The sequence below is a fragment of the Molothrus aeneus genome, chromosome Z (genome assembly GCF_037042795.1).
Source record: "Molothrus aeneus isolate 106 chromosome Z, BPBGC_Maene_1.0, whole genome shotgun sequence".
Classification (NCBI taxonomy): Eukaryota; Metazoa; Chordata; class Aves; order Passeriformes; family Icteridae; genus Molothrus; species Molothrus aeneus.
The window spans coordinates 21596690-21622570 of NC_089680.1; the positions used below are offsets into that span (position 1 = coordinate 21596690).

A 25881-nucleotide genomic window follows, 5' to 3' on the forward strand; every position below is an offset into this window, starting at 1 on the left:
TTCTCCTAGCACTTGACCCACTGATTGCAGTGGTGGGGTGGGAGGAGTGGAGTATGTGCATGTGCTGTCTTGTCCATCGTGTCAACAACCACTAGAAGACTGTGTTAAACTCTTGTAGTGCCATCATTTAATTCAGTTTTACAGCAATGGTGAGAAATTACTAATTCTGAGACTGCACAATTATATTTAGCAGCTTCTTGTGGTTGTAAATGAGCCAGAAGAAGCATTAAGTCAGCTATATGCATATTTTTTGACATAAAATAGCTTATACAACAAATAGTGAAATACTAACTAGAAGAAAAATAGAAAATGTCACACAGATAGAGACTGGCAGATTAACATCTCTTCCTCTCACCTGTGCATTGCCATTTGTATACGTGAGCAAATCAAAGTGCCGTTATTATAGGTATTTCTGTTTCTGATCTTTTTTGTGTTTGCAGTAAAGGAACAAAGAAATTTATTTGACCTGAGCTAGTTGTAGACCTTGCAGGGGATAAGTTCCTGCATTGTTTCTTTTAATTTATTGTGTGGTTCTCTTGCATCTGTGGAAGATGAGATTCTCTTCTTCATTTACAGACCTTGTGGATAGAAATTGTTGTGTCAGACAAGTTACTTTTGACTAAACACAAAAGTGCTTAAATTGACTGCCAGTGTTTTTTAGAAAGGTAAGATGTAATCTACATTCTGTATGAAGGTGAATGAGTGAAAAATATTCTGGGCTTGTGGTGGCTATGTGATAAGTGATTTTCAAATTTTTCTACCAGTTTCTGGTTTTGATAGTTCTAGTCAGCTAGAAAATGACATGGAGTAAAATCAAAACTGAATTAGCTTGGGCTTATGTCACTGGAAACTAAATGTTGAAATTTCATGGCAGCTTTTTCTGTTTACATAAGCCTATTGAATTGGCACCCATACCTTCCTATGTTTTTGTAGCGTGACTTGGACTTCACAGAGGCATTTTGGGGCTTCCACAGGCTGTCACTGTGCAAATAATATGATTCAATATCAATCTGCCTAACTTCTTACCATCCGTGTATTCTCTCCAGAGTGACCTTCAATTTGGTAGCTGATTACCATCAGTATCAATGAGTACCTGGTGGTTTCTTACTGTTTTGGTTGCACTGTTCTGTCTTGGAAAGCATTTATTTCAAAGCTATATTACAGTGTCCCTTGTCAAAATCTGTGGGTAAAGGTTCAGAGAATCAGCTGATGATCTTAGGGAAAAATGTTCAAGATTTGGGCAGATGTAATGAGTGAACATCTCCCATATATGTGCATTCTATTGCACCCAGAGAATACCAGCTGTGATTTTAATATACTCATAGGGGTCAGGTTGATAGGTGGTGAGGTAGAGAGGTGAGAAAAAGGAATGTTCTCTCCATCAGCATTAGTCATCAAGTGGAGAATATGACTTAAGTAATGTTTTGCATTTTTTGTTAACCTGTGAGAGGATGTGCAAGGTGCAAATGATGGCCCTGAAAGGCTACCTTCTGCAGTCTTCCCTAGAAAAGGAAAAAATGTTTCCTTTGATGCATCTAAGGATGGTTGTTATTAGCACCTTTGTAAAAGAGGCAAGGCCTACATTGCATGGCAAGCATGCCTTTTAAAGGTGGAAGAAAAATATGAAACCTGTGGCTCCATGCTTTTGGGTGGGCGAAACCAAGTCAGTGAATTTTTTTCTTTTCATTGCCTTTATATGTAAAGTTTAAACTAGCACAATCATGAAACTTTAGCAGTGGGGAACCAAGACACATGGACCTCCTTGCTTGCTCTGAAGAAGATTGTTTACTGTAACAAACCCTTTTATGTTCTAAATTTAACCCAAACAAGCATGCATTGGCTACCTGCCACTGCAGTGTCGCTGCTGCTGCTGTGTCCTTTTCCCAGTCAGCTCTCTGACCATGTGGTGTCCATGTGCCTCTCCAAACAATCACTGCCTCACGCACGAGGCAAGCACACGGCAGCTACACAACCTGTTCTCTGGCCACACAACCTGCTTTTTAGCTGGCTGTTAGCCGAACCTTTCCCAGAGTGCTTTCTGTTGAACAAGAGTGAGCAGGATTTCTTGTCTCCCAGGTGAAACAATATCCAACTTTGTATCCACCTAGCACTCCGGCAATCTGCTATTCCTGGCCTTTAAGATGTATGGCAGAGAGAACTTAGACTTCCACAGACATGAGGATGCAGACACCTTCTTTCTCTCTGCAGACATTAGCGCATGCAGGCATGACTGCAAAAATGAGAAAGCATTAAAAACCACATTTGTACATCAATTTTATTTTGAGGCTTGAAATGAGCTACTGAAAGTTTGAGGTATTTGTGAAAGTAAATGAGGAAAAGAAGAATCAGGAATACTTTAATAGGGGCATGTTTGACAAGTGAGCCAGCAGTGAATTCACAGTAATAATATTCATGGTGCATGAGAATTAGCCAAACCAAAGAACTGGAATTACCTAAGTGCATCTGTAGGATGTAAAGTGAGGAGAAAACTGCTTCCTTTTTTTACCAAGCTTTACTGGACCTGAGGGGACATAGGCCTTACTGTTTTGTACTGTAGCTTGTGTGATCCCTCTAGCAATGCTGATGTCTTAATTGAAAACCAGATAATTTCTGAAAGCATGTTATGATTTCCTAAATGATGAATGCTGCAATAATCCTAGCTGAAAAGATAGTGACTGGTCCTTTCCCAAAGGAGATGATTTTCAGTTTGTGAATGTTTTTTGCTTGTAGTATCACAGCTCAATAGTCCTATTTTAAGCACTTTGTCGTATAGGCTATTATAAGCAATTATCCTGACCCACTTACTGTCTTTCACATTGGCTAGAAAACATGGATGTTGATGGCCAAATGTAAAACTTCTTACTGGTCTGATTTGCCCTTGTGATGAATCATTCTCTTGTTCACATGCATTAACCCCCTTAAAATATAAACCACTGAAAATAATACTTCTGCAAATTGCACTCAATAACTTTGAAGAAAAAGAAAAGGGCTTCTTGAATGTGACTTCATAAAATAAAGAAATTAATATAAAGCTATTCATCAAAATAGCTTTCATTTTGTCATATTAGTTATCTTCTTGTACATCCTGATTAAAATCTGCTTCCCAATGTTTTTCCACTGACATGTCTTGGCCACCTGTTAGTAAGAACCAATGTAAAGTGGAGTCAGTATGACTTTATCCTGTGCAAATACAATTCACCCCAACAAGAAGAACCATGAAAAAAACAGTTTCTCCCTTGAAAATCTTGATCTCCCATTAATGTCAGCCAAGAATTGCAGTTTCTTTGGTTTTAGTTGAAAGTTGAAGTTGAAACAATTGCAGTAACCTTCTGCTTCTGTAGTGAGCTGAATCCCAGTTTTTTAACGGAAGGTTTCATAGGAAAGGGTGTAACTGAAATGTAGTCACCATTGCTTAGGATTCTGGTTTCCCCTTCAAGAATTTTATCAGGAGCTGGAAAGTTTCTTTACTTTTAGGAAAATATATTTAACCATATAAGAATATTTTAGCAAATAGTTTTCTAGAAGAGCAGTGTGCTAGTGTAAGACTTGTAAAGAAGTCCTACTTAGAAACTGAATTGCCTCTAGTTGATCCAGTGTTCAAATGAACCAGGAAATCTATTAGTAATCTCTAGTGCTGTCACACTCTAGAGGAAGGGAATTGGTCCCTATGAAATAACCTGTGTAATAAGCATACCAGTGTGTATAACATACCTAGCTCTCTGAGGATGACCTCATTTTCTTGATGCTAATTGTCTGGTGGTAACTTCAGGTCTTGAGCTGCAATTCACTCACATCCTGTATTTGCAGTGGTCCACCTCTTGAAGTCAATGCTTCATTGTCTTTCATTTGTTGTTTTAGAAACAAGGCAAATTGTTGTTATTCTGAGAACCAGTACTCTAAATATTTTTTTATTATTTTTAAAGGGCTCCCCCTTAGATGCTTTGATTATTTTTTGAAAGCAACCCTAATGTTAATGGGAGAAATGGTTTGTTGTCTTTTAGTTGATAATCCAAAACTGTGCTTTGTCATTTATGCTTAACAGTACTAAGACTGACAAAATGTACACTTGCAGTTGTGTGATATATCCCCAAGTGTTAGCTCAGAATTTTAAACACTCCATTGAAAGGAGTAGTAGAAATTGTCAGGTAATTGCTGCCTAGAGGGCATGTTATTTTCAGAGCAGCTTAGGGGCAGAAAGATCTGTTTGGTTTTGTTGATTGATTTTGTGCCTTTTTTGAATGTTGAATAAGAGGACAGGTTCAGGTTCAACTTTGTCAAGTCTAGCAAAATGGAAAGTTTTTATGGGTAAAGCCATGTGTTGTTAGTCAGCAGTCCCCAGTGTCTGTCTGTTCATTATTCTGCTGCTGATTTTGTAGATGGCATAAAACAAGGTGTTTCCCATCCCCTTGCCCCTACCCAAATCTTCTAAAAGTTGTTGCCAATAACACTAGTTTCCTTGGTCAAACATTTATATGTAAACTAAGTTAGTACTCAATTTGTCTTAAAGTGATTGAAAATTCTTCAGTGTCTACAGTATTGTAGACTTAAGATACTGTGTTAAAGAAAATAAAAAACACTGAAAATATTAAAAAGTTCAATGAAGCACCATATTTTGATTGGGGGGGAAGTAGTTCCATGGAGTTTCCCTAATGAAGGTTCTTAATTTCTTTTGAGTAATAACTTGGCATTTCAAGCTTCTCTTAGCTTGACTTGGGATGCTAGTCATGTTACTGATGACAAAACTCAATGATAAACTTCTTAAAAAATCATAGGTACTTGTAATTGCTGTGGCCTAAGTTCGAGTTCCAGGGGGTTAAATGTATTCTCAATACTTAATTTACTCCAACAGCTGACTTAACCATGGAAAAATGTATAGGTGCCAAGGAGACTCTCACAAGCTGAATAAGCTACTAGCCTCTGGGAATTTCATCCTGATACAGATGGTACATATTAGGGGCTCTTGTGGGAAAACTGTGTTTTATAGAATGTGAGGGGGAAATAAACCAGTGTAATTCACAAGATGATCAGAATACAAATGCTTTGTTGAAGGAATTTTTACTGTAAGCAAAGAGCAGACAGGCAGGCAATCAAATTCAGTGAGAACAGAATAATTAAAACTTACGTTATACTATAAGCAATGCATAAGTAAATCTTAATCAGCATAGCTGGCAATAAGAAACATGTAATCTATACTGCTTTTGTTAAGGAACCAAGGCTTTTTTATCACTTTTACATATTCCTCTGAAAGCAACAAGAGTCTTGAGGATGTTAACTTTTTCCATATTTTATGAAAATTACTACCTTGTGGAAACGCAGACAGACCCAAACTAGTGCCACCAGGGTAGGAGAGGCAACACAGGGGTTGATACTGGTGTTTTCCACTGTCCCTCTTCCTGACCTGTCAACCCATCAGCCTAGATACTCATCAACACTTGCTAAGTCCTCAGAAATGTGGGAGGTTTATCCTTCCCCCACAAAACACCCTGGAGAAAAGCCTTGGGAACAGGTGAAGATGCCCAAGGCACACAGGCCACACCCCATACAAAATCTGGATGAAGTAAGGGCTGTTCTGAGAACTGATTTTCTGTCTTAGTCAAACTTGCCAACTTTTTGTGGGGCATTTAAACTTTAATGGTATGCGTTCTTTTGTTTTTTCTGTTGTTGCCATTTTGTAGCCACTGTCTGACAAGGTGATGAGGGAAACAGTATTACAGGTCTGTTACCTTGTGTGAAACTTTCAACACTAAGACTGTAGCTTTTTCATTTTTCTGTAACTTCTGAAAAATCACGCTGCTTTCTTCTAATGTTCTGTTTTCTCAGCATGGGCCCTAGCAGATCTAGGGAAGGACGAACAGACTGCTTTCCTTCTAGTCATTTTACTGACCCCCTCTGAGGCAGAAGAGTAAATGTTGAATCCCATTCTTCTGAATTTCTGCTCTTGTGATGATGAGAAAGAATGGGAAACAAAAGCGCACACAGAGTTTGTCGATCTTCCTTTGCTTTCTGATGAAGCCTGGTAATGTTTCCTTAGGAGTAAGAGGATAAATGAACTCTTTTTATAGAGAATATCAGCTTGAACATGTCACATGTTCAAAATATATCAATATTAACAACATTTAGTGGGAAGTGAACAAAGCAAGAACTTCAAAAGGTAAGAATGATCACAGTCAAAGAATGAGAGTTCGGAGGTAGAAGGAATTACTGATAACTCCATATCCTCACGTTTCTTCTGAGTGAATAACTAATTAGAAGCATTTTATTTGAAGTTAATTTGGTAACTGATTCCCAGTCATAACCCTTAATCTGGATTATTTCCCAATTGTTTGTGTATCAAACAATAACCAGCTCCACCATTTAAAAAAAAACATATTCTCATTTAAAAGTGTGGGGAAAATGATCCTTCTTTGTGCCCGCTGGAAGCAGACAATAGGAAATGAATGAGCTGTCCTAGTCAGAGCATTAAAGTAAATAAATCCAAAAGATTTGTTTAGAAATACTTAATAAGCAACTCTTCTCTTCTTTACTTGCTAAAAGAAATTGTTTCCAGGGAAAGAAGTGGGAGAAGCTTTCATGCTATGCTCCCAAAGAACACTGTTTCTAGTCACTACCTTTGTTCTGGGACAGGCAATCAGCATGAAGTTATTCCTTACCCCTTAAACTCCTAGCCCCAAGCTGAGGGACCAAGAATGTTAAAAACAATATGTATTTATAAGACAGTTACTTCAGGCATTTTGGGGGAACTCTGCAAGACCATATGAGAGACAAACAGAGTCTTTTTTAATCTCCAATTGAGGATGTTAATGCAGATTTAGTCTCCTTAGAGGAATTGGATGGATTGACTTGAAGTCCAGGCATCACATTGCCTACACAATTATGTGTGCTTTCAAAGGCTAAAATATATAGGCAGCTGCCAAATGTTCAGTGTAAGAATATGGTTGTCTGAGCACCTAGGTCAGGCATAGCTGTATTTTTTTTCAGGGTTGTTAATGCAGGAAACAGCAGTGGCAGATGTATGGATTTTTGTACATACCTACCCATTTTTCTGAGTGGATGGTTGGTTAGGGGATGACAAAAGAGCAGAAATAAACCAAAGAAAGTGCTCAGTGCAAGTCAATATACTAATGTAAGGCCAGTTTTTTTTTTATTTTTTAGTTCCATGGAACTTACTCATTTAATTAATGGTATTGAAGCCCTACTCCAAAGTCTCTGCCAAATGCTTAGGTCACTGGCAGATGAACCTTGGGGGGTTTCCCTGTAAATTCTCTACTATAAAAGCAGTCAGGGTAAAAATGTGAAAATTGTATGGTTCAATAGTTACAGTGTTTACATTAAAATGGAGATTGATGACTTTAACTTAGTAAACATTTATTGTAGAAAATACATAGACTTAAGCTTAAACACTTTCACAAGCTGTAGCTTGTAGGTTCACAGGAAATTCTGTGTGTGTTAGCTTCCAGCATGTTAACTGAGGCTAGGTAACAAGAATCTGCTTATGGTAGCCCCCTTTAAGACACTGAAAAAATGTAACTCTATCCAGCCAGAACCAGTACAGAAGTGCTATACACCTCTTGCCTAGAGGATTTAAAGTTGTCCTATGAAGGAGAACACTTGTTTACTGTCACATATGCTCAAATCTTTGAATCTGTTCTGGGATGTCATAAGTCTGAAGTGCAGTGTGTTTAGTGCCACAGACTGCTGCTTTTGCAGGATTGCTGCTGTGAAGTATCTTTTTTTTTAAGATGGGACTGAAATTAGTTCCTGAAGCTGGTAACATGCCACTTTCAGAAAGTGACAAAATTCCAGTGGCATTTTCTTTACCATATTGTTGCACTTTCCTATGTTTCTTCTAGCTACTGTATGTATTTGTATGAGCCTTACTGTTGTCTCTTAAAGTGATTACAGGTTTGAAACACTCAGGTGCTGTGTGTTCATGTACAGATATGACAGCAAATAGAGATTAAGTGGATTAGGTGGTTTAAGGGTTGGGAAGATCCAAGAAAATATTTACTAGCACATATTGTTCAGTGTCCTCTTTGGGTAACTGATGTCTTCCAAAGTCATAATTTGTCCTTATTATAGAGAAGTGCTGTGAGAATCTTTTGATGAGAGTTCCGATAAAAATTGAGTAAAATGATTCTCATCTGTTTGTGAAAGATTGTGTCTGGGGCTATCTTAAACAGTTTATTTTTCTATGTGTGTTGAGGCTGTGACAGTGGCATTTGTAATTACTAACACGATTATGCACCCTATTTATGTTACTTGAGTGAAGTGTGTCACAGATTTAATTTAGCTCTTCTCAGTGGTGTTGCAATTTATGCTTTTTAATACTTCCTTCGAGGTTTCTCAGCTTTTCCTGGTTTTTATGCTCTAATCTTTTAAAGGATGAGGGTAAATTAACATCTCCTGAGTATTACAGCAACTCTGTTACCCAGAATATGTAACAATAATTATGTAACACCACAAAAGAGCAGATACATATTTAACTGAAATAGCCAGTCATTCAGTTTACTGAGATAACCTACTTATGAACATAAAGAAGATTAAGTGTTAAATGACTGTTACCTAAAATGGAATTACAATTTAAATGCAGGTCTTTAAAAATTCTTTTTATATGTCTTTCTACATTGTTTACCATTTGTTACTATCTTGTTAAATGCAAAAATCTATGTTAAATCAGCTGGTTGTCTTCATTATGCTCATGTGGAACATATCACAATTCTCTTTTATCAAAAGGTTTTTCTCAGTAGGATACCTGTCTTACACTCAGTCACTAATATATATTTTAAATAACACTCATATTGAAAAATACCTTGTTAAGAATGATGGAAGTCAAAACAGTCTGCCTGTTCAATAAATAAAATTAAGATTGCTGGGGTGAGTCTTATGTATTCACTCTGTTCCACAAAGATTTTTTTCCTGCAGTATATTATGTTTATGTGCTACTTCTCCAGTCCATCCTGATATTTTACTTGGTTCTGAAGTCTTCAAGTAGGAGCTGGTTATACTGTCTTGACCACACATTCAACTTTTAGCCTTGTTTAAAATGGACTTTACTGTGGGTTTTTTATTACTGGGCAGTTCTCTCCTGTTGTGTACCACTGCTTGTAAAGTGGCCATCCCTACTATTGCTTACTCTTGTTCTCGGTGCCTTAAGTACTTCAGCTTGCTCTGTCTGTGGGAAAGCTTAAGAAAGTCTGTTTGTGATTGCTTGTGAAGGAAAAATTGTGAAGGGAGAATGGCTCAATGTTAATTTCCGTCTGTCTGTCTTTATTTTTGCTCTTAACTAAAGCAAAGTGCAAGGAAGAGATGCTGTTGATTTGTCCTTTCCCCAAAATCTACCCTCAAGCAGATGGTGGTTTGGTCCTTTGTTCTGTCCTCAGAGGCATGTAAACAACTGAGGAAAATGAAGAATGTTCCATTGCTGCTACTATGTGGACCATTATACAGCTTAATTTTTTTTTGTCATGCTGTCTTTTGTGTACATAAGTAAATAGTCTTCATAAAGTAACTTCAGGACATTTTGGAAGATAGTGGTGAAATATTCTAAAAATAGTTTAATTTACTAAGTATGTTTTCAATACGTGTCCTTTGATTACTTCTCTTAGTTTAATCCTACTTTTACTTATATTAGCAAGGTTTGGCTTAGAGGACTCTTAAAGCAAATAATTATTAAATAACAGAGATCTACATATCTCTCATCTCAAGACCTGCAGCAAGCCTGTTTAGGCATTTCTAGGTGTGACTAATTTATTCCATCTCCTTTAGCATTTCTTGTAATATCAGTCTCTCTAAAATGGCATAGCAAACAGCCATGGAAGCATTTTTAGTTTCTGAAGCACATGGCTGAAGTTCTGCTGCTGACAGTAGTCAGTTCCTGAAGATGGATGTGAAAGTTGTGTGCTGGAACAAAAGCCATTTCACTCTGCTCTACCTCAAGGTTCTCTGCACCTTTCAGATGTGGGGCTCTTACTGGCGTGTTACTGGCTTCACTTCAGTTTTTTTGTACTGAAGTGCACCAGAGAGTCTACAGTCTCAATTTTATTTTTGTTGTAGTATGTTGGATGCTGCTTGTGGGAAGGTTCTTCAGTGCTCACTCAGCATGAGGCTGTGGATGGGCATTTTTCTGACACTGTAATCTTCTTACTTGAGGAAAAGGTTTGTTTTTTTTTTTTTGTTGTGGTGTTCAATATCTCAGATAACAAGCTATTTAGAGATAGCCCTTACTATGACTGGTGGCAGGGAAGCACATGGGGAACACAAGTACATCTAGGTGGTGTGGAGCAAGGAGGTGATTCTGGGTGTTGTTTTCAGGCTGAGTGGGGGGCTGCTGATTGCTGCTGCTGCAGGGGAGATGTGTGATGGCCACATCACAAAAGGGGTTCAGCCTCACTTGCTATGAGATCTGCTTTAGAGGACAAGTATTAGGGTGCATGTAGGTTTATATAAGATAGAGAGTGCTCCCTTAAATGTATGGGTAGGGGAGAGCAGCACCTGCAAGGAGGAACCCTTTCCAGTGCCTGTACACCCCAACCCAGAGCTTGCAGCTTGAGGTGCTACTTGTCCAGCTTCTGCACCAATGAGACTTTGATGCTGCTGTCTATTAAATCTTCCCCTTCCACCTGCTTTGAATGAGGATGTGTGCTTTTTAGCCACAAGTTGTACTTTCTTTACCCTTCACTAACTACACTTACGAGTTGCTGTTCTTGGGTCTAGGTGTTTGCTGTCTGCATTCCCTTTGAAATCTCCAGAAGTGTCCAAAGGCTCTTGTGTTACCTACCTGCAGCGGCAACCATAGTAAATGGCAGCAGAATATCTTGTCACATGAGAAAAAAAGGGGGCAATTTTTCTGTTATCTGTCTAGTTTGGAGTTCTAGTTTGAAAGGCAATTTAAAAAAAAGTCAAAGACAGATGCTCCAAAAATGTGACAGACTTGTGACTGATGTCTGTTGAGTTTTGTGCTTACCTTTCTGAAATTAAATTACTAGGATCATCATGAATTTAAAAACTAACATCGCCTGTTTTTGATATATCATGATATTTTTAAAACACTTGGCTGGTGGAAGGCCTTAGGCTTCTGAAAAAATACAGAAAAATGAAGCCTGTTTAGAGTTTTGCTCTGATTAGGGAAACAAAGACACATAGATTTTCTTTTTGTTTCTTAACTGAAAAATAAATTGCATGCACACTGTGCTCTAGGGGTGTTCTTTTCTCAAATCTGTGAATATCAGACTGGGAAGAAAATAAAAAATGTATGTATTCACACAGTTTCCTAGGGCAATTGCTAGTGAAAAAAAAAAACAAACAAAAAAGAACCACTATCTTAGGTGACAATGTAAGATGTAACCAAAAAGTTTGTATTCTATCACCATTTCTATAAACTGTTAAAACCTGGTGGGGTAGTGTTATCTCGTCCATGAGTAATCCATGATAACTCCCTCCAGGGGCTATCTCTGCTAATGGGTTTTCAAGGTCTTGTGAGATGCTGTGCCCAGGGGGAGGAACCAAGCATTCCTACTTGGATATAATCTGAGGTTTGGAACACCACAAATGGCCACTGGATTCCACTGAATTCCCAGAGGACAAGAGTCCATAGCCACCACTGGACCTTCAGAGGAAGATCAGACCCTTCTACAGGACCACTGCTATAACCACATTGATCACTTCAGGATTGCAGCCACCATTTAATCAGACTCCTGCCAACACCCTGACCAACAGGGTGTCAGGTTGCATCCTGACTCTGTCAGGTTAAGAGAGTGGTTTTTGCTTATATATTTTCCTATACAATTGCAGTTCTAACTTGTAATCTCTCACTGTTTTGCTTTCCAGCTTGTACAATTGATGCCTTGGAGTGGGTACCTAAAACAGAAGCTAGACAAGATTAAGAGAATAAAAGTGGGTATTTATTCAAGGCCTTCAACAGGTACACCTTGGACAGTCAGAAGCCTCCAAGAGGGGCTACACCCAAGATGGATAATGGTCACAAGTTTTCATGCAGTTATAAGTTTGGGCCATTTACATGTCAGGGTTAATCCTCCAATTACAGCTTCAGGTAATTACCCCGCACTTTGTTGGGGGTAAAACAAAAAACAAATAACAAAACCAGTTACCCAAAAAACAAAAAAAAAACCCCATCAAATAAAAAATAAGAAAGATAAGAAACCTCCAGAATTAAATATGCCAGATTTTAAAAACCTTTCTTGTGCAGTTAACTATTGTCAATCAGCCCATCTACTACGGGAAATAATACTTCGGATAAATTTTCTCCAAGCAAGAAAATCTGCTTTTATATAAAAAACTTAACTAAAAAACTTTGAAAGCACATGATATGCTAGTATGAAATGCTGATTCATTTTGACTAATTTAATGTCCTCTAGACAATATCTACTCTAATTCCTGAAAGCATAATAAACTAATGTTAAATGGAGGATGTATTTTAGGTTGAAATTGTTATACAGGCATAATTTTGCAGGTTTGAATTACTTTTCTTCACTCAAGGAGAATCTTTACATTCCCCTTATCAAAACTGAAGAAAAGTGCAGTTTTCTGTTCCTCTGCAGTCTTTTTGTGTTTAAGCTTACTTGTTTCCTGTATGTCTCACTGGTGGTACACACTCTAATTTTTATTCAAGATGTTTACACTGAATTATTTCTACTTTGTTTTCCAAGCTGTTATTTAATCAATACACTACATGGAGAAAATATGTTATATGTTCCAGAGGCATACCAAAGCAAGATAAATACATTGTGTAGGGCAAAAAGTTTAATGTTTGCATTGAATTATTCTTCACAAAGTCAAAACTTAGCTTTTCCAGTGATTTTAGAAGAATTTTTGGTGTGATAATGCTGTCTGAACAAAGATTGGGGTATTTGGTCAAAAAAATTAATGTTAGCAGTTTGCCTATGTAATTGTCATTAGGAAGCTTTTTCTTTTTTTCCAAGATCTGCATAACTAAAATATTATGACCCCCAAAAGTGTTCCTTAAGAATTACAATGAGAACTATTTCCTTATTACTGAATACTTGCAACTCAACAGTGAAATTGGAAAGACGTCATGGACTGGAAAATTGGAAACAACACTGTGTTGCTTCTCTCAGAAACAAGTAGAGCTAGGGATTACAGAAGAAATTGTTTATTCTGTAGCATATAAATGAGTAAAACCTTGCTAATATTTCCATCAATAGCTTTCTAATTAATGTTGTGGCATTTTTTGAAAGAAAAATACCAATTTGCAAATGCAATTTTGTCCACTTTTTTTTCTGTTCTTTTCAAAAGAGCAGACTTGAAGTATTGCATGATGAATGGTTCTTATGTGTAAGAAAACACTTAGCTAGAGTTTTTGCCTAAGACACCTATGATCTCTTAAAATTCAGTTTGATCACTTTGTTTTACAGATTTCCATCAGATTATTACTGCAAAGGCAATTTAATTAATATGACCATTTTTGAGGTAAATATTTTTAAAAGCTATTTGTTCACTTCATGCTGAAATTGGCCTACAGCAAAACCAATTATTCAGGGTTAGACCATGTGCCACGTTGAAGATTTTCTGCCTTTATGGTCCAATCTGTATTTCTTTTCCTTCTATTTCTATTTTATGTGCAAAGGGGAGTTTGTCAGCTGTGTAGAATGTAGCACTCAGAGCTTGTGAAGAAATGTATCAGTGGCTAGCTTTTTTTGTGAATTAATATATTGTACCTTTCAGTGTGTGTGTATATATATATATGTATATATATAAAAATATTTATCTTTCATTGTATCTGAAATGCTTGTACATCAGCTCATGCAGTGTGAGAAACAAACAGAATGAACTGGAAGCCTTGGTTAGCTCCCAGCCAGCAGTGTGTGCCCGGGCAGCCAGGAGGGCAAACCCCATCCCGGGGTGCAGCAGACACAGCATCACCAGCTGGGATTGGGATCATCCCGCTGGATCCAGCCCTGCTGCGCCTCACCCCGAGTCCTGTGTGCAGTGCTGGGCCCCAGCACCCCTCTGAGAAGGGTGGGAAGGTCCCTGAATGTGTCCAGAGGAGGGGAAAGAAAGCTGGTGAAAGGGCTGGAAGGAATGTCCTGTGAGGAGCATCTGAGGACTCTGGGTTTGTCTAGCTTGGAGGAGAGGAGGCTGAGGGGTGACCTTACTGCCCTGAACAGCTGCCTGAGGAGGGGATGTGGAGAGGGCGGTGCTGATCTCTTCTACTTGGGACCCAGTGATGGGATTTGTGTGCTTGGTTCAAAGCTGTGCCAGGGCAGGTTGAAACTGGATGTTTGGAAGCATTTGTTTTTAATATCAGGACAGTCAAATATGCTGGAGCAGGCTTCCTAGAAAGGTGGGCAATGCCCCAAGCTGTCAGTGTTTAAGAGACATTTGGGCAATGTCTTTAACAACATACTTGAACTATGTCTTGAAGTCAACACTGAACAGTGTCATCACTGTTCAGGCAGCTGGACTAGATGATTATTGTAGGTCCCTTCCAACTGAAATAGTTTATTCTATTCTGCCTCTCTTAAGGAGAAGAATAAAGCTATAGGCATGCTACAGTGGTCAGAACCAGCATTGCATTTTTAACTATTTCTGGTTGAAGAAATTTGTAGTTTTATATGCCACTTCCCTATCCTCACATGGTTGTTTTCTCCCCTCAAAATTCCTATCAGCTTAATAGTGTAATTGTTGTGATAAATTATGTGCATGCCAGTGTATACAACCTTTGCATCATCTGTATGCAAACACAGTGCTTAAACTCAGTTTATGCCTGAAGCATACATTTACATCATATTAATTGTAAACATGTTTGCACACAAACTACAAGTCTCTCCCTTTCAGGGTATATTTGATTGCAGAGCTTTGTGTTGTTCTGTTACACAAGTAATGCTAGGTGGCAGGCAGAAAAAACAGACAGATTAATGTTTTCCATAAATAATTATTCTAGCCTTAGCAATACTCTTTGATAGTTTAACCTCATGTCATATTAATACATCTCAAGTGTTTTGCTCAAGTTAACAGACTTTTTATTATTTTTCCATTAATGGTATGAATGTGGTTGAAAGAGATATTTTTTGTTTCCTGTTCTTAGTCCCACTCTCCAATTGCTAAAATAATTTTGGGAGGTAGATTATAGCATTCATGATCTTATGTATGCCTACTCTGAACAGCTTCAGGAAGGTAATGAGGTAGATGATACAGGCAATTTTTTTTTTCAGTATATTATATCTGAAGGACAAAGAAATTTAGCAAAAGAAATTGAAGGGTTCTGCACTTGTGGAGGAATAACTGTAGGCACCAGCACAGGCTGGGACCTGATCTGCTGGAAAGCAGCTCTATGGAGAAAGACCTGGCATCCTTGGTGGACAGCAAGCTGTCCATGAGCCAGCTGTCCAGGTGTCCTGGTGGCCAGGAAGGGCAATGTTGTCCTGGGGTGCATTGGGAAGAGCAGTGCCAGCAGGCTGGGGGAGGTGATCCTGCCCCTCTACTCAGCCCTGGTGAAGCACAACTGGAGTGCTGTGTCCAGTTCTGGGCTCCTCAGGACAAGAGAGACACAGAGCTGCTGGAGAAGGTCCAGAGAGGTTGCAGAGTTTCTCTGGCTGGAAATACTCAAGAACTGGACACAATCCTGTGCCGTGTGTTCTAGGATGTCCCAGCCTGAGAAGGGAGGTTGGACCAGACATTCACTTGTGGTCCCTTCCAGCCTTACTCATTACTCATTCTGCAATGAGTCAAGTGAAATAACCATGAAGGATGGAAGTGTGATGGAAAAAAAAAAAGTCTTGGCTTGCTTGTAAAACTTCTTTTATCCCAAAATTTTGACACAGTTATGGCACCACTGCTATACAGACTAACTTTGTTGGCTCTGAAATGCTTATTCCCAGTTGGATCCTTGCATAGCATAATGAAATTAAAATAGAGAATGAGATTTATGTCATATATTTATATATGATTTGTGTTAAGTATCTGTATGGAGGTTAAGAAAAAATATTCTCTGTGCAAAGTCTTTAATGGGAAGAAGAGGTATATAATTAATAACCAAGAAAGAAATTACTTCAAATCTTGCAGTTGTGGGACCTGTTTTTCTGCGTGAAATGGAAAATCCCATGGGCTGTAGATTCTATACAATATGAGAATGTACTCCAGTGCTGAGAGCCCAGTCTTAGAACTTCTAGTGCCTTTGGTGTTTTTTTCTTGGGGTTTTATCTTTCTCATGAAGTACATGTCAGCAAAAGGTGTGAAGCAAATGGACTATCCTTATTCCTAGTCTTGGATGTACCATTTAAACCACACTCATCTTAGTAATTTTTTCCAGTTTCGGTTTGAACCTGCCTAGAATTTTTTTTTATATTAATGGCTGAGGTGTGCCTGAATATAGAAGATAACAGAGTCATTCTCTTCCAGGCTGTTTTGGTTTTTTTAAGAATCCACATACTGGACCTTTCAAGTTGGCAAGGTGAGCTGCAGAATAGCAGAGTTGAAGAGCTTTTAAAAAAATCACAGCTGAATATTTAAAGCTGAGTTATTGTTGTAGGAGGGATTTGGTACCAAAATCTGCCTTCCTCTGAAAATGAATGCCACCCCTTGGTTTTGCAACTTTTAAGGAAGGTGGTGTTGAATAGATGAAATAGTGGGTCAGAATGTGACCAGTATGAGCAAATAATGAGCAAATATCTATAAGATACTCATACAAAAATCCTTATTGTTAAATCAGTTATCTTTAAGGCATCACTTCTTACAGGCACCCACTTGAAGTATCCTGCAGGTTGCATAAAATATGTGTGAATTCTTGCAGACTTTATTCTGCATTATTCTGATGTGGCATTGAAATCTGCTTGAAGGGAGCTTCTGCCTTAACTTGTTCATTCTGACTGTATTTTTAATAAAGAAAAAATCTATTCATAATGATGTCTTCAAAGTGTTAAACTGGCAAGTGAATTGCATGTTAAAGCTTTTAAGAAAGATAGCTTTAACTAGAATTTTGTTATTATTATGTCGAAAGGCTTCAATGTAGTCACTGTTAGTAAAATGTGGCATTGTGGCTTGATTGCACCTGTTCCTTCAGTGTCAGTTAATGTCTGATGCAACACATCAGACATAATGTCCCATGCAACACATGGGAATGCATTTGAGAAAGAAAAAAGTAGTGCCTCACTTGCGGAATAAAGAAATAAATCATGTGAGATAAAGGATTTAAGCAATTTATGTGAGCTGTATAGAAGGTGTATTCTGATAGAACAAGGGACAGGTAATCATCAATGCTTTTCTGCCTTTCGGTGATCTTGGGTGACTCATTCTGCAGGCATTATCAAATAATTTAGTTATAGAACGCACTGGATGAGAACTGAACACTCTCGTTTCTTTCTAACGTGCAGAATGAGTGTCACAGATTCATGGAATATCCCGATTTGCCAAGGTCCCTTTCTGCAGCAGTCCTCTCCAGTGTCTCATTCCCCAGTCTCTCCACATATCCAGGGTTGCCTCATCCCAGTTGCAGAATCTGGCACTTTTCTTTGTTAAACTTCATACAGTTGGTGATTGCCCAGCCCTCTGATTTGTCAAGGTCTCTCTGCAGGGCCTCTTGATAGTATGGTTAGGCAATGTAATGTAAACAGATCATTATTGAGAAGAAATCCTTATTAATAAAACTAGTAGTAGTAGTGATAATGTTGCTGTTACTGATGCCCATTGATACCTTGCAGTTGCTGGAAGGCAGGTTTTGTTTGAAGAGCGTTTCCATAACTTATCATCTATGAATTACTGGAACCTGTTTGTATAGGAATGCAGCTCAAAATGAACGCATCAGCATAACCAGTGTGTTTCTGACTATTCCTGTTCATGAAGTGTTTGTAGTACAGCTAGCCTTGCAGCTGAGTGCCTGAGTAGTCCTCTCTCACAGGAGGTTAAGTGACAGTATACTGTAGATGATCACCTGAAGTGTGTGCAGGACTAGAATTCATCCCCTGTGCAGTTGTACATGTGTGCATGTGTATGGTTTTTCAGCGTTAAGGCAAACCATCATTCCACCTTCTTATCCTAGGACCTGGCTTTTACACCTTCCTCTATTCCCTCTATCTTTTTGCAACTTAACTAGTCATCTGATTTCACCTGTGTTCAAGCTCCTGTGCAGCATTTCACAATAGATTTAGCCATAGTTAGAGACCCGTTTGATCTAATTTCCATTCTGTGGCCTTAAACATACCAAGTGTTACTGCCTGTTACTGCGATGTTCACCCCACAGTACAATGAAACATGGTGAACATAAGAGACAGACTTCAGCATTATGATTATGTTGCATGAGGTCCTATTTTTATTTCAAAATTGCACCTAAAATAGTTTTAATTGATTTATCTGTTTAGCAAATGTATTTGCAAATACATTAGGACTAAAATTTTTGTTTGTGGGAGAAGAGATGATCATGGCAAACATACAATAACAGGTCAGTACCATGAACTCACAGAATATTCTAAGTTGGAAAGGACCCACAAGGATCATTGAGTTCAACATTTAAGGGGCCTGAACAGGGATTGAATGCACAATGTTGGTGTTATTCCCACCATGCTCTGATCAGCTGAGCTAAGCTCCTTATTTTGCCTTACACAGGCAACAAACTCCCCATATTTTATTCTGCGGCCAGTGCGTGTAAATAAATATGTATAATTTTGCTTATGTTTTTTACTTATCTTCTCCTGGACCTACAACACTTGTGACAGGAAACACTTATAATTGTTCTGTTATTCTGTATGCTGTTGCCTGCTTCTTCCTGCATCTCAGTCATGTTCCCTGGAACTGCCTTATCTGACACCAGTTTTTAGCTGAGTCTGTGGGAACCTTCAGGGCTTTAATTGTTGTAGAGACTGCCTTGAGTTTGGACAACTTAGACAAAAGATACAGCAGAGAGGGAGAAAATTGGGTTCATACAAGCTTTTTCCTTAGGAAAAATAAATCTGACCATAATAATAAAGTCTTAGTGGTAAATGGTGTTCAAGACACTTGGTCTTGTACTTGAAATGGATTTTTAGGTGGCACTTTAAAGGAAAGGAGCAGTCAGAGGTAAAATGCCTCTGTCCCTCAGATTTTTGTAATAAGGTAGTGTTTTCTGCTTATGTACCTCATTTAGCACAGTCACTTTTTTCCTAGCAAGTTTTGGGGAATCTGTTAGGGCGCTTCCTTTTTCAAAATCACTCGTTCCTAGTTTCTGTTGTTGGTTGAGTTTGTTGGTCTACATTTGCAATTTCCATTTGTTTCTCTTTACCTTTTTCACTACAGGTTTGGGATTTTTCCCCCTCTTCTCCTCTCCTGAGCGATTTTAGTTTTTTTATTTTTCTTACTTCCTTTTCTGCGGTTTACAGAACTCTTGCCACTTCTCTTTTCTCTGGTCAGCATGCCTTGTTAGGATGATTTCCTGTTGGCTTGGCTAAACCACATGTCACTGCAGCCCTGGGTACTCCTTCTGACAGTTCAATAAAACAAAAAGGGCTTAGCCCAGGGAGTGCTGTTTCAGAGTGCACAGAAATGCCATTTCTGTCAGTATGTTCTGTCAGTGGTGGCTCCCACTAAAAATGCAAGAAAAATGTAATAGCTGCAGTCTGCACATACACAATAGCACTGAGCTTTGCTCAATCACTTCTTTTTCTCTTCAGGAAGGTTTCATTCACAAGACTAGAATTTTCCTTGTGTTAAAAGCCCATCTTTCAGTTTGGGAAGATACCCAAAGTACTTTCCAGGCAATTGTTCTGCAGCCTATTATCCAGGCTTTGTCAAAACTGGGAGCTGTTTCAGAGTCTTTGAAGAGCCAGGAGACTTTGATAAGGTACTATTCAGCGTGGCAAACAGCTGTGTAAATCTGCAGGAAGAGCTTAATGAGAGAGGCAATGAAAAATATTTATGCTAATGAGGTTTTCTGGACCAGTTAAATGCTCAGGAAGAAGTTGATGTGATGTTTGTGACATCACAAATATGTAGCCTGAAATAACTGTTTCTAAAGCCTCTGCATTTCTATCTGATTTGTGTAATCTTTCCCCATTTTTGTATAAGTGGATTTCAATCTTCTGTGTGTGACCATTCAAAAAATATTGTGAAGGCTTTCTCCTCACGTTGAGGAGGAGCAAGAACACTCCTTTATCACTGACTGAGAAATTGCCAGTACATATTACTGTAACCTCTGTGCTTAACTAGGACTATAATATTTACATTTTTCAAATGCTGCCAAGTCATCTTAGGAGAAGATGTGCCAATATTAAGGGAAATACTACTTCTGGGAGGTTCTTCCAGTTTCCAACTGAAGACCTTGGTCTGAAACAATCTCTTAGATTTGACCAGTCATCATAATGCTTTTTTTCAAAACCTTTCAAATCCCACTTTACGAACTATGGCTTCTCTGTTTTGTTTTTGGTTTTTTTTTCCTGCTAGGAGAAACAAATTAACTTCTGTATCTTCAAGAGAACTGTGTTGCAGAACCATGTAAACAGAGATTGTTCTTGTTCTTCTTCCCTCTTCCCTTTTTGTTAACTTCATGTGGTGAATGAGATAGTGATAGCGAACTGTAGTTGGTGAACAAGGACTTGTGATCCCCCTAACCCTTGAGGGGTTTGGTGCTAGTAAACAAGGAGAATGGCAAGGTAGAAGTAGAAAATTCCACTGTGTTTGTTTGCTTGGGGATTAGCCAAGCTTGCATGTCCTCAGAAAGCTGCAGTACTAATTGTACTATTGGGAACATAAGAGTGTTTATGTTCCTGGGTGTGTCTGATGGGCCTTGTCATGTTTTCAGGATGATAAAGGATTTTAAGTGCCTATCTGTGGTGCTTTGCTAAAAAGAATAATTTTGGTAACCAGTTTCTGTACAGTTAATTGCAATACATTCTTTTTGTAAACTACCAGGCAATTCTGAAAGGAGTATATGTCTGAGCAAGTTGTGATTCATCTGATAGTTTGAATTTTTTTTCCAGTCAGCTAGGTTCACAGAGCTAGAGGGGATGCTTTTGATGAAGTCAGCCTTTTGTGTTATACACTGCATCATTCTACCAGCCTACAGTGGAGAAACCTTCAGTGAGATGGTAGTGCCATAGACATGATTTTTCATACATAGCATGTCATACATGCAGCATTTGGAAGCATCGGAGTTGAACTCAGTTATATGCATGGTTTCTCAAGCTTAGCCTCCCTTTGTGCTCATATGTTACATAGACTTGAGTTCTGAGACTGAAGACAATGAGACTGCTATGCAATCAAACAGGAGAAGGCAGAGATGGCTTCTGTTCCAAGTTTTGTAACAATCTACTTTTTGTCACTGATTGGAGTTGACAGCTAGTGCCACTTTCTTCAGAGATCTGCTATTCAGTACCATGGGGACTCAAAGTAGCTAAAACCTAAAAGAATTATAACTAAAATAAAAATAATTAAACTGAGAAATTAAACTGAGAAAAAGATGGTATTATGGTATTATAATAATACGCACAGTATTGTTCTTGAAGTCTGAATCCTTTAAGGAAAATCTGGATATTATTTAAACATAATACCATAGTTAACCTTCCTAATGTTCTTCACTATATGATGAAGTGCTGTGTTATGTCTCCCCTTTCCCAATAATAAAGTTTTCAAATTTGAGATAGATTTCCTATCCATAAAGTGGAGGTTTTATGCAGGCGAGAAAAATTTGCCTGCAAAATTCAGGTTGAGTTGTGCACAGATCTATCCTATTGCATGTGTGCAGTTTTTTAACAGTGCCACGTAGAACTATTGTCACAGATTTACTCGTGTAGTTTGTTTATGAATTTCAGAATTTTTTTTGTTAAATACTGTTTTTTTCTCTGTTTCAGTGTGCAAGGACCCACCCTACAAAGTTGAAGAATCTGGATATGCTGGTTTCATTTTACCAATTGAGGTTTACTTCAAAAACAAGGTATGGAATCTCATGTTTTTCATAAGAAAAAAAATCATGTTGAAGTGAGGGTTTTTTTTAAGTTTTGAACTTCAATTTGTAAACTTGGTTAAGAATTATATTTAAAACTATCTTTATCAATGCTGTTTCTCAACCCAGTATTACTGTAACATGTAAAATTGCGTAATTGTATTTCACAGAGTCACAGAATGGGTCAGGTTGGAAGGGACCACATGGGGTCATCTGGTTCAACATCCCTGCTCAAGCAGGGTCATCCCAGAGCAGATGGCACAGGATTGTGTCCAGACAGTTCTTGAATATCCCTAATGAGGGAGACTCTATGACCTCTCTGGGCAACCTGTTCCAGTGCTTGATCACTGCACGTTACAGAATCTCTTCCTCATGTTCAGGTGGAACTTCCTGTGCATCAGTTTGTGCCTATTGACTCTTGTACTGTTGCTTGGCATGACCAAACAGAGCCTGGATCCATCATCTGATACCCTCCCTTTGGATACTTGTTAACAGTGAGGTCCCTGACAGTCATCTCTTCTCAAGGCTGAGCAGACTCAATTCTCTCAGCCTTTCCATCTAAAAGAGATTCCCTCATCATTTTTGTCACCCTGTGCTGGACTTTCTCCATGTGTCTTTTGTCCTGAGGAGCCCAGAACTGGACACAGCACTCCAGTTGTGCCTCACCAGGGCTGAGTAGAGGGGCAGGATCACCTCCCCCAGCCTGCTGGCACTGCTCTTCCCAGTGCACCCCAGGACACCATTGCCCTTCCTGGCCACCAGGACACACTGCTGCTCATGGACAGCTTGCTGTCCACCAGGAACCCCAGGCCCTTCTCCTCAGAGCTGCTTCCCAGCAGATCAGACCCCAACCTGTGCTGGTGCCCGGGGTTCTTCCTCCCCAGGTGCAGGACCCTGCATTTGCCTTTGTTGAATTTCAGGCAGTTCTTCTCTGCCCCTCTCTCCAGCCTCTGAAGGGCAGCACGGCCCTCTGGGGTATCGGCCACTGCTCCCAGCTCTGTGTCATCAGTGAACTCTCTGAGGGGGCACCTGCCCCTTCATCCAAGGCACTGATGGGGAAGTTAAATAATATTGCATCCAATATAGACTACTGGTGGACAGTATTTAGGAGATAACTCTTTGAAATTAAAATTGCCTTATTGAAAAAGAGAAGAATAATATAATTATTGAGAAGAATTACTAGCCCTGCTAAAGAGTGGACAGACTTTAACTAATGCTTAAAGAGCCACTTAAACTTGAGGAAATTACACCAGTCTTGATTATGTTGATTATCTAATGAAGGAATTGTTCTATTTTAGTATTACATTGTACTATTTAGTACTACAAATCTTTATAATTGGTTCCGGTTTTGATCTTTCAAAACAGTCTTTTTTTAATCTTGCATCCTTTATCTGTTAAAAAACATTATTTTAGACTGCATGTGAGTACTCATTATATTCAACATTACCAGACTCAAGCCAAATCTAGTGCCATTCTGCAAAACTTATGCTATTGTGATACCTTACATCCTAAGTAGTTGCTGCACTTCTTGTGAGTCTCTCACATAGCAAATACAGAGGTTTTCTTTAATTGTACATAACGGGGTCTGCATTACTAATAACTAGTACAGATAAAAAGAACTGGATTTGTGTGAAATTAAAGAGCAAAATCTTGCCAAGTTTAATGCACACTACCTTAATATACAAAGTTATTCAGGTTCCCTTTATATGTCATGTGCCTTGGAGCTGTTATGGTACTTAACACGATTCAAAGATACCTGTGTTTATTTTATATTATCAAGATTATAATGAAATTACTATTTTAATCAAGTCAAAATTATATCTTTACTGTGTTGAATACTTTGTAAAAGACTAAAAGAGAAAGAAAATAGAAATGCATTTTGAAAGACTTTTTCTGAAACCTTGATCACCTAAAATTTCTTTTGGGGTTAGCTATGGGTGTCTTTAAGTGTGTATTGTTTTATCTTTCACAGAAAGCCCTGTTAAGGTGTGAGGTGTGGGTAATTCTGTTCAGGCACTTTGGAAGTTTTAGGTTTTGAATAGGTAATTCTGACATGTTCCCTGTATCAATCTGTAAGAGCAGGTCTTGATTTATCATGTTTGCTGTTGAAAATGAAACAGAACTGGCTCAGTGAATTGATCAGACTTTTTTGTATGCTTTTTAGCCCTTTTACTATTAGGGAAACTGTTTTGATTCATTCAGAAAATCTAATGAAAATCAGCCCAGTCTCTTCATCCCACAGACAAAGTAGATGATGTTCATCCCACAGACAAAGTAGAAGACAGTGAGTCAATCATTGAGCATCTCTACAGAAAGCTTCCTGCCCAATATTTCTCTTTTTGTTTTCCACCAGACTTGTGGCTGCTTTTTCTGAGTGTGGAGACAGCAAGTCTCTGGTGTTCCCCAGCAGAAGTTGTGGCTTAGACTGAGATCAAGAGGGCAGCGGTGATTACAACTTGCCTTACCCTCAAGGAACATGTGGAATTAGGAAGTTTGCAAACATCCCTCACCCCTTGTTGGTCTCATGTAATACAACGAGGAACAGTTGGACTGTGAGTCAGTCAGTCTGTCACACAGCTGCAGCAGCATGTGCTTCCCTGGGCTGGGTGCAATACAAAGGAAGAGTGGCACAAAAATTGAGCAGGCAAATTACTACTTTTTCCAGGCTCAGCTGTTCTTTCCCCCCTAAGCAGTTCACAGGTACTCCAATACAGAAAAGGAAGACATAGACAGAAGGAGGAAGGAGAGACATACCGTCATCATTTATTAAAGGTAGACAGCTGCTGAATTTCTGATTCAGAAAATACCCTCATGGATAGAGAAAGGAAGGGTACAGGAAACTACCTGGGCCACAGAGGATCCTGTTCTAGGACTAAACAGAAATTGGTGGAAAATTTAATATATATATTTCGCCATTATAGAAAAATATTCCAAGCTTTAAAGAGTTATGGAAATTACAACCAAGCTCTCCTCCCAAATTCAGCAACAGCAGGCTATGGTTGTTAGTCATTGAAACAATGTCCTTAAGAATGGTTTTAGGTCAAAGACTCCTACTCTGGAAAATGCAGTTCATATAGGAGAAGGCTCATAAACTGCAGCACATTCTATCTCCTCCATTTTGAAATAATGGCAGTGCAGTGGTACTGATGGTCATTTGTGTAGTAAGTCTGCTTTTTATTCACTGGTTATGTTCACCTGACTTTCCAGAAAATTGTTTGAAGACTACTGTTCATGAATTATTACAACTTGGCTTTTATGGCAAAGCTGCTGGTACCAACATGTTGCCTATAGCAACATTGCTGTTTTCTAAGCAGATCAGGGAATAAATTGCTTCAATTTTTTTCTGCACAAAATCATGTTAATATTTCTAACAACAAGAAGTATCATCCATGTTTGCCTTTGAAAATGATGTCATTTATTTCTATGATGTCATTTATTTCTATGAACTGTCAGAACTGTGAAAAAAGTTCATCTAGGGGAACTGCTTTCTTTTGTCTTCAGAAACAGACAACTTCAGGTCTCCTTTTATTGTTTGTGCTCTAAGTCTAGAGATGGGACAGATTAGGATGTCTCTTGGCTGAGTGTTTGAAACTTCTGAGTTAACCTTCAAAATAACTGAGATTTCTATGTTTTCTGTTCTTCCCATACTTGGAATCCTATCTCAAAATTCAGCATGGTTAATGTGAATTTCTAAAGCATCTGTCACTGAACAGAACATGTATTTTAATTTCATGCAGTGTTGGATATGTGCTAAGGTTTTGCTGTATCTCTTCCTTCCCTTCCCTCATGGTTTTTTCAACTTGAATTTTTTTTTACTGAAACTTTTTTCAAGATGAATTTTTTTTTTATTCTTTCCTAAGGCTTGATTTGGTGACTTCCATTGCACATCAGGACCTTTGGAGGAAGGGCTGCTTGATAGTATCTTAAAAAAGCATTTAATGCATATACAGCTTCTAGTAGGGACTGTGTAAATGTGTAACACAAAATGGACTTAGTTT

General features: G+C 38.5%; 1 protein-coding gene across 1 annotated transcript in view; it reads left to right on the forward strand.

The window, feature by feature from the left end:
- Nucleotides 1–25881, forward strand: part of MLLT3 (MLLT3 super elongation complex subunit) — a 120083-nt gene that overhangs the window by 35919 nt on the left and 58283 nt on the right. The window contains exon 3 of the mRNA XM_066569574.1: nucleotides 21792–21874. Within this exon, the coding sequence (XP_066425671.1) occupies nucleotides 21792–21874 (83 nt within the window). The remainder of the gene's footprint in view (nucleotides 1–21791; nucleotides 21875–25881) is intronic.